Source organism: Haemaphysalis longicornis, unplaced genomic scaffold (genome assembly GCF_048455015.1).
Source record: "Haemaphysalis longicornis isolate Haplotype H1 unplaced genomic scaffold, Haemaphysalis longicornis Haplotype H1 scaffold_2, whole genome shotgun sequence".
NCBI lineage: Eukaryota > Metazoa > Arthropoda > Arachnida > Ixodida > Ixodidae > Haemaphysalis > Haemaphysalis longicornis.
Genome location: NW_027526295.1, coordinates 102,369,023 through 102,378,487, shown reverse-complemented (window position 1 = coordinate 102,378,487; position 9,465 = coordinate 102,369,023). Strand labels below are relative to the sequence as shown.

At 47.6% G+C, this 9,465-nt stretch overlaps 1 protein-coding gene across 1 annotated transcript; it reads right to left on the bottom strand.

The window, feature by feature from the left end:
- Positions 1–490: 490 nt before the first annotated feature.
- Positions 491–7,492, bottom strand: LOC144169076 (juvenile hormone acid O-methyltransferase-like). Its single transcript, XM_077698076.1, has 3 exons — positions 6,853–7,492; positions 5,264–5,429; positions 491–784 (listed from the first exon to the last, which is right to left on the bottom strand). Exons 1-3 carry the CDS (start codon positions 7,468–7,470, stop codon positions 621–623), a joined length of 948 nt encoding a protein of 315 aa, XP_077554202.1. The 5' UTR covers positions 7,471–7,492; the 3' UTR covers positions 491–620.
- Positions 7,493–9,465: the final 1,973 nt, after the last annotated feature.

Sequence of the window (9,465 nt, the reverse complement as noted above, 5' to 3'; positions counted from 1 at the left end):
CAGCCTTTCGCGTTTGTTTGTCGCGGAAAACACAACATAGATGCTCAGAAGATACGTTTCCGCACACCTCGCAGCCCATTCTATGGCGAATCACTGCTCTGCACTTCCGACAGCTTTCCCAATGAATGGAAAGGCTTAATTTTTAGAATGGCGGCCACGGGTAAAATAGGATGCAGTTCGTATTACAAGTAGCGCAGGTTAGTGAATCATGCTAGAGTGACAGGGTGCCGAAAGAACTACGTACACAATGGGTGAGGCCTTTCTATATATAGAAAGGCCTCACCCATTGCGTACGTAGTTCTTTGAAATTGGAAATAGGAAATTGGCCACAACATTAACACCGCAAACAGGCTGAAGTCAGCAGATTGTTAAATTTGCCCCCAGTGATGGCACACTCATTGATTTCAGCGGCGGAAAGTGAATCTCACTTTACCTTTCGTTGCAGCGCGGCGCAAATAATAACTTCCACATCAAACCAAGTCCACCAAACTTACCAAACCAAAGCTATTTATTTCCTTTGAAAGTACAAACATACTTGGGGTACAAAAATACTTAGTAAGCGCCAACATACTACATAAAGTGGTCCCAAAGTGAAACGAGGCATGCAGTTTCAACATCGTTCAACAGTCTGGGGTTTTGGCATGCACACAGCAGGTGAGCATCTTCAAATGGCATCCACTCTGTTTTTCCGTGGAGTAGCCCTGAAGGGCGCGTGACCAGTCAGCTTTGCAGGCTCCAAGATCCGATTCGGGGACGGGGAACCCGAAAGAATCGAAAATCGCCTCTGAAACAGGGACAGAAAAGAGCCATTGAGCAGCATTTAGGGATTCTTTTAGTCGCTCCCGCTGAAACAAGATCTAGACAAGCTTCAGCATTCAAGTGCGGAGACCGGTTGCCGCTGGTTTCCCCAGTGAAGTCTTGCACAGCGTGGCCGAGAGTCTTCTAGCAGAGTCAAGCTCAAGGAAGAAAATGTTCTCAAAAAGAAGAACGGCTTCAAGTGCGCAGTCATTCCGTATACATTCACGGTGTCTCACACAAGCTGAAGAAATTAGCAGGCGTACGTTCCTTGCATGGAAGGGGTTTTTACAAAATGCCGCTGTGTGACGGATCCCTTTAGGGAGCATGCTAATTCCCTGCGATCATTCACGGGTAGCGACCTGAATATACATTGCAAGGCATACCACTGTTCATCCCATTCCGAAGAGAAATATTTGAAGCCTACGCCATTCGCAAGGTGCAATTCTTGCGTCAGCAGTCCATTATTGGCCCTTTTTGGCGTGTAAATGGTACTTGGAGACCCAAAAGAAGCCTACTGTTCGTTGATAACTCTGGCCTATGCATTTCTATACTTTCAAAAAAAAAAAAAAAAAGAAAGAAGAGCACGCACTTTTCGGCGCATGCAGCTAGGGTTGCCATTTCAACCTACTGTCGCCCGGCACTTCTCGCCACACTTAACTAGTGTCTAGCTCTTTCTTTCCTCACCCTAAATCTTTGTGAAGTATGTACCGCCGCCGTCGTCGCAATAAAGACACCAGTTGATAGTGCTCGGGTTGTTTGGTCTTCGTTTTGTCTCCGTTATTCCTGCTGCTTTAACAGCGAAGCTGTTTAGCAAATCGCAATTTTTCCTGTGCGCTGTTAAAAATACCCAGGAAATGCCTCGGACTGACGGCGCGGTCGTCAAAAAAAAAACAAAAAAAAACACACACACAAAAATACCGAGCGCTCGAGTGTGCGTGCCTCCCGAAGACCGCCCGGTGTCCCAGGCGCACGTTTGTCAAGCCAAGCATACTGTTACGAATCGGCCAGCGCCGCAGTACTTCACCGCATCACTCCTCGGCTGTGCGACGAAGCCACTACGTGCGCCTTTGAAAACAGGCGCCACCATGTCGGTGACAAGTTGCGACAAGCCGCGTCAGACGCTTCGCTTTCGGCGCATTTCAAAACTTCGGTGGCTGCCGGCGAGGCTCGTCTCCACGCTCTTCAAGGACACAGAGGCCCCGCGAACTCAGCGGAGTCCTCCTCTCTCCCCTCTCCCGGACTCAACGTGCGCCGAGGCTATGAACGGCTTACGAACTCTGGTAAGAGCGTTGTGTGTGTCTGTGACGTTCGTGGCGTGTTGCCGCTGGTTGGCGTTTGACCGTTACCGCTTTTGGGTATAAATAGACCCCCGCAATCGCTGTAGAGCAGCGAATCGGTGCTGTCGCTCTGCTCGAGTCCTGTATTGTAACCTCGCCCGTAGGGGCATTGTTCTTTGGCTTCGGCTCACCTCTCGCAATGAAGTAAACAGTTACGTTAGCCTACGGCTTCTGGACTTCTTCACGGCTGCAACAGCGGCTGCCGCTCGCATCATACACGCTACCACTCGTATGTCGGAGGCCACGGAGCTCGGATCGGGTGCCCCCACTCGGTCGCAACAACTGATGTCAGCGCTGGGATGACACGGTTGCAACAATACCTATTGAGGGATATTGGCCAAGATTGGCAAAAAAAAAAAAAAAAACTCCAGCGTTCGCCGTAATCGTGGAAACACTTGCTCGAAACGAGAAAGACCCGTCATAGCGTATACGCCCCTCCAAGTGATGTCCAACGGCTATCACTTCCAAAAAATGGAGAAAGCTCACACTTATAGCAACAATGATTGAGTAAATGTCGTTGCGGCAGCGAAGAAGAAACAAATCGACTGCAATCGTGGACTTAAACAGGCGTGATGGTTATGAGGGTTGCGTACAGCTTCGCTACCTTTAAGTCTTATGCGTTAGTGTGAACTTCCTTCATCTTTTTTTTTTTTCTGACAAAGTATGAATAAACTAGCCCAAAGTCATACCTTGGTCTAATATTTTGCCTTTTGCCCCTGACGGGTCAGGTTGCCTTGGAGAGCATTCTACGTTTGTCCAATTAGGAGTAGCCGTGATATGCCCTTGTCAGCAAAGACAATAATGTCATTACGAGGTGACTCATTAAGACAGGATTCCTTATAATTTCGGAAATACGTTTGGAAAAATAACGGACAAACTGTTTGTGTGCACTTCTTAAAATTCCCTAGGCCTCCGAAAGTGCTCGAATTGATTTTTGCATCTAAATGTTATTAGTACCAGCGCCTAAAGTATATGAAATTACTTTTCCCTAATCAATCTAAAAAGAGCAGGAACATTCTTGGGTGATCAGTACTCTTTTCATGGCTAGTTCCACAAGGCTGGATGTTGCGAGAGCATGCGTTGTTTTCTCTTACATGTGACCAATTGAAATGCGTTCATGTGTGCTTCCATTGTGTTTTGGTTGTGATGGGTACAGGCCAAGCTGAGTGAAATCGCTGGTCAGAATTGGTAAAGGTTAAAGATTAGTACAATTGTAATTCTTATATACTTGCTTTTGTCTCTAGATCCAAAGTCTATATTGAAATTGATACACGCACCTTATCTAGCTGTGTCCTTAAGTAGCTGTCTTTCTGTCTGTCTGATTTATATATATATATATATATATATATATATATATATATATATATATATATATATATATATGCACCACTTACACACTTTGTAAGTGACATGGTGCATTATGTTTTCCCAGGCATGCCGCTGGCATTGGACAACATGGCTGGAGGCAAGAAACAAAGGCACTGGGATTCATGGAGGAGAAGGATCCCCTATAAAGCAGTTGGCCTTGGGGAAGAGTCCTTATTCCAGGACCCCTTGAGAACTTCCGGCTTCCATGGGCTCATGGAAACAAGCCATACTTATTATGCTTGCCACATGAAGTCACCATCGCTGCTCATGAATGAATAGCATGTTGATATTTGAATTTTTTTTTCTTTGTGAGAGCTTTCTCCTGTAATTCTCAATATTTTAACCTGTATAGCTAATTTTCTAATAAAAACAAAGCTTTGTTTTCAAACTATCACGGATTGATTTTGCTTGTTGAAATTGCAGTCACTTTGCTGTACACAGGACACAAAACAGGTATTTTTTGAGGTCAAATCAAAGCTGTCATCAGACATCTCAATTCTTATAAGTTTGCGAATACCTCCTATCTACGTTGTGCTGACATCATCTTCCGTTGCGCGGCGCGCTTGATGCTTTCTCTGTTCACAGATGACGGACTTGGATATTGCTTCCAGCCGTCAACAATTGACATCCCCGCCAGTTGCTTCCAGAACACTCAACAACGACCAGCCCGTCTACTCTGTTTAAGTATTTTTTTTTTAAATGCACGTGCGCGTGTTTAAGGAAAAATACAGCCGGCAATCGAAGTAAGTGTTCCAGAACCAGCTGCATGGTGTGTCACTTGTGACGACAGCTTGTAGCAGTATCTGAGACTGGCTTGTGTGAACAGAGAAAGCATGAATAAGTCTTGAGTAAACGTAGATAAGAGAATTTTGCAAGAAGTCCTTGAAACCTCATAAAATTCTCTTGAAACTGCTTGACAAGAAATTATGTAGACGGCAACACGAAGTTGCTGAAACGTTTTGCAGAACGTTGTGTGAACGCCTTGCAAGCACTTATTTAGCCAACTATAATTAAGCGTCGCGTGAGCACAGCTACAAGACTGCGTCAGGACGGCTTGCATAAACAACTTCCTGGCTGAGGCGTCTCTAAGAAATTAGAATCGTCTTATGTAGACGACTTTAAGGTTCCCAGTAGCCCTTTTAAATGCAGAGCATTTCAGTAACTCACGATGTCACCCGCGTTGACGTCCGTAGTCGTAGTCCGCACCCCTCCCCCTACACTATATATATATAAAAAATACTATCCGGCGCCTGGTTTCGATCCCTCGACCCTGCGGGCGGAACGCAATGTACATGGTGCTGTATACCCACTGCGCCACAAAGCCGACACAGAATGGGAGGCTACGAACGCGCCTTATATCCTTGACTCATTCAAACTACGTCAAGAAGCTGCTGATACAACGCATTCACTACCACCAACTCCCCAAACACTAAACGTTAACGCAATACACCCAACCCCTATGCGACGCATGTACTCGAGTCCCCCTCGCGGGGAGATGGGCTCAATTTTTTTTTTTGCGTTTCATGGGATGTTTTATATCGTTGCAGCTTTCCGTTCTCGCGGCTATAGGCCACGCCCCCAGTATCTGTCGTCTGCGGCTATTTTGTTTCAGCTTAAGCTGTCCATGACTGTACACTGAGCTTTCAGTTTTGAACTTCCTGTTATCCAGGAACCGGGAGGTAGACTATATATGCGACAGTACGATGTACCCGAAAAGCTGACATAATCCAAAGTTTCGAAATAAGTTTCGGCACACTCACCAACATAGGCCTCGGCATTGGGGAAAGCCCATTCCGTCTCGTATACATGGCATGCTACGCATGTTAGCCCTGAAGCTCGGACCATTTCTCGCACTTCGCATTCCATTTTGTCTGGGCTTCCGTTAAAGTTGTACCTCAGTTGGGCGGAAAACAGGGGCCTAGGATCCTGAAATAGAAGCGGTCTTATTTCAACAGCGACATAATAGCAAAAAGACATTCTATAAAAATGAAATTATTTTTTTTTCATGAGAAGGGCGCTTCCAGAAGCGCGTCGTTTAGATTATTGAACCACATTGGAACGAAGATTGTATCCAGCTTGGTTAAGTGGGAGGCAAAATGGGTATGATTGCTGATATGATCCTTAAGGGGAGGGGATAGCACGCACTATTAACGCTTTACGAGAAGCATTTAAGTAATTTAGTTCGTGGTCCTGATCCCTTTTAACTCAGGCCAAGCGCGTCAAGCGCCCCAGGAAGTTTGTACCCGTGACCTAGCGTCTGATGTGAAGAGTTGTAGCACCGGCACGGTTCCTGGCACTTTAGTTTCTTTTCGTCCCGTTACGAGCACTAAGACACATAGTGGGCGGCTGCGACAAATCTTCCCTAGACCCCCTGACCTCCACCTTTTCACAGAGCTTTGGGAGAGAGCCTTGGCCAGCTGCGGCCTCAAAGATATCAGCTGCGCTTGATCGAAAGGGCTGTCGACGCGGCCCCAGCTCAAGACATTCTGGAATGAGCACGCCTCTCTGAAGCTTTTCCTTGATTGAATTAAAGTTAATTATTATCTCTCCACACCAAGCGCTCTAGCGAGCACGCACCAGCGCGCGCGCACGCACACACGCGGTTGCTGCGTGCACGTGACGTTCGCAGGACGCCAAGTTGCGGGGCGGACTCTTTTCGCGATGGTGGTTTGTTTGTCGAGTCAGCACTAGATGGCGCCACCACCCTATGCGCACTTATACTCACTTTACTGTGCACCGCATTCGGATTACCAAACATCTCGAAATACTCCGTAAAACCGTATACGGCATAGAGTTCTGGTTGCAACTAGTAGGTAACAGCGCGAAGAGCACGGAAAAGACATTTGAATTTATCAAAGTGCAGTTGTGGCAGGGACTGCGTGCAAGTGTTACGAGCCCCTTTTTTTTAAAGTTGGCCTGCCTATAGGCTAACTGTGATCGCAGGTTTTCACGTGTAGCGTCAAGGGCCCCGTGTCACAGAAAATCCGGAGTCGTCGATGGCGTTGACCGTGAGCGAAAATGGGCGCGAGCGCAAAACACGCCGCGCCACCTGTCGGCGCCCACTGAAATTCCGACATCGTAAAGCGCTGTCCCAACAGATGGCGTGCGAGCAGGAGCGGAGAGTTTTCACCGCTCGGAAAGTTTTCACGGGATGCGAACGGGGCCACGGATAACGCTATCGAGAACCTTAAGCGTCTTCTAAATTGTCGCCTCGGAGTTTTACTTGTAAATCAGAGCGTTTGCATACACACAAAATAATAGTGACCGTAGTGCATAATGTAAAATTACCATTTTGTAAAGGCAGAAAATTCTTGGGAAGAAAATACCTTTTCTAGTTAAAGATGCTCACCGGAATAAGATCGCTCCATCGGTTCATCGAATGCACCTGAAGCCATGCGTCGGCCAGCGGGAAAGACATGAAGAAGGCCACGACACATTCTCCGTGCTTGGGGGTGAGCAGCGTCGCGATGTCCCGGAAGCATTTCCACTGGTCCTTCACCAGGTGGAAGCACAGGAAGGAATAGACGCGGTCAAAGTGCCCGTGCTTCTTGACGAGTTCTCCCGCTTCCATGCGCCCAAAGTCGAAAACTTCATAGGCTAGCTTATCGTCGTTGAAGTTCTCCATGGCGAATTCGATCATCAGAGGTGAGTTGTCGATGGCCACCAGACGAGCACAGGGTTCCGAGCACGGAAGGAGGAAGTCCTTTGTGAAAGTTCCGGGACCGCATCCGATGTCCAAGTGGGCGTGGTCTTCTCTCGGGGCGTGCTCAAACGTAATTCGCCCGAGGGCGTCCGTGTCCACTTTTAGGGAGTAGTCTTTAAATCTTTCAAAGGCCTTTGCGTCGAGGAAGTCGCGATGGCTTTCTCGAACTGGCTGTTCCATGGCTGACGATGGTTCAGCTCCAGCGAAACACCGGCACTTATAACGCGCGTGCGCGTCTCCAGAAGTCAGCGGGACTGGGAGCATTTTTTCCCAACACGCGATAATAAGTGGCTAACCTAGAGAAAAACTTGTTTGCGGAATCATCAACGTAACTGATAAAACCTTGTTGTTCTCTGATAAGATTCCCACAGCCTATTGTTTGTACCGCCGTCTTCTAGAGTCACGAGCTGACCACGAAGCACTGGACACTAAATTGGTGCCGTGTAGAAAACACAACTTCGGGCTATGGGTATTAGAAAGCGCAAAAAAAAAAAAATGTCCCCACATAATAACTAGCTGGCGCTGCACGGTAAATTCGTGCTTAATTTAAAGAGAAAAACAGAAAAACATAAATGACTGATGTCGACATATCGTCGATGCCCAAGCAACCGCATCGACTGCGAAGCAATAAGGCCCCCATGGGGGCCTTATTGCTTCGCGGCTGCACTTGGGAGGTGATCTTATTGGTTCGCGGTGCACCTGGGAGGTGATCTCGTGGCTCCTCTCTGGCAGGCTTCCGCTGGCGCCTTGCCGGACGTTGCGTCTATAGACGCTAGCTACGTCCGACAAGGTCGTTAGTTAATAAGTTAATAATTGGTTAATAAGTTAGTTGAGCTACTTGGAGGAGTGACATTTCATGAAATGAAACTTGATCTTCAGGCTCTGTTGTCGCTTTTCAAATGATATTTCCTAAATAATTCGTGCTGGTCTACTGCAGTTGTAGGGAAAAACAGTAGATGAAATATGATGTAAAATTGCCATGTTGTAGTAAGTCTGTGTTTGGATTGGGCGCCAGATTCCAGAGTCTTGTGCATTGAGTGATGGGTGAGGAAGACGGATCTCCCGGGCGAGGGCTGCTGCGGGGCCTGAAGGCGACCTGGACTGAGGCCACCACCCACTCTCCTTCCCCCTCCCCTTTCCCTTAGAAAAATAAATGTTATTCCTCCTCCTTCTCCTACTGCATGGAAGTAATTTGGTTATCGCAGTTGGCTCGATAACGAACCGGGAAAGTAGCGACTCCGGATAAGACGTCTCCGACTTTGTTGGCGCCGCAGCAATCTTAGTGTCTGGAGCCGGAAGTTGCCTCCGTCCTATCCAGATATGGTTATCCTACCTCTCTTCCTTTCTGGTTCTTTTCTTTGGTGCCGTGAACTCGCTTGCGGTGTCCGCCACTTGTATTTTCATCTGCGGCCTATAGGTCGTTATGTATATACATGCAAATGCGGAGGCATCGGCAAAGATAAGCGCTGGTCGTTGTCCGGCTCATTTTCAAGACATCACAAATGCCCATTTACTGCCGCTGAAGTGGTAGCACGAATTCTCGCCATTTTATTTTGCGAGGAAGGATTGTTATCAAATAAACATTCAGAGGTTTAACGCGCTAACGCGATATAGCCGATGAAGCAGGCCGTAGAATGGAATGCTTTGATTGATTGTAGGGTTTAACGCGCCGACGCAACGCAGGCGATGAGGCGCGCCGTAGTGTAGAGCTCCGGATTAATTTTGACCACCTGGGGATCTTTTACGTGCGCCGAAATCTCGTACACGCGGGCGTTTTTGCTTTTCGTCTCCATCAGAAAAGCGGCCGCCGCGGCCGGGAATCGAGCCCGCGTCCTCGTGCTCAGCAGCACAACGCCTGAGCCACTGAGCCACCGCGGCGGGTTAGAATACAAGCCTATGGATTACTTTAGGCCACTTGGCGTTTCTATTCGCGCATTACATTACGCAGGCGCTCCTGTATTCCCCTTGCACCAGAACAAAGCTTCTGGAATTCTGAGAATGCTTACTAACGGGTAAACAGTCTTACGTCACTTCTTCATTAACCAAACATTTCGTTTTGTGGCGTCGAAGGAACACGCCAAACGAGACGGAGTCTTTGTTTTAACAGCGCAGCTGCTGTACAAGCCAAAAGTTCGCCGTTGCCAAGAAAATGTGGAGCGCTCGTGAGCGCGAGCCTCGCGGCGATTGCCCAGTTCCCGACTCACGCAGTGGCTTTACAAAAAAAAAAAAAAAAAAAACCAGCAGCTGTAGCAAAAGAAC

Bases quoted from the DNA above. Each gene is read 5' to 3' on its own strand.
- LOC144169076 (XM_077698076.1), bottom strand. From the start codon at position 7,470: ATGCTCCCAGTCCCGCTGACTTCTGGAGACGCGCACGCGCGTTATAAG. The intron at 5,430-6,852 runs GTGAGCATCTTT...CTTCTATTTCAG, and splicing joins GATGGAGCGATCTTATTCCG to GATCCTAGGCCCCTGTTTTC. The intron at 785-5,263 runs GTGAGTGTGCCG...TCCCTGTTTCAG, and splicing joins CAATGCCGAGGCCTATGTTG to AGGCGATTTTCGATTCTTTC.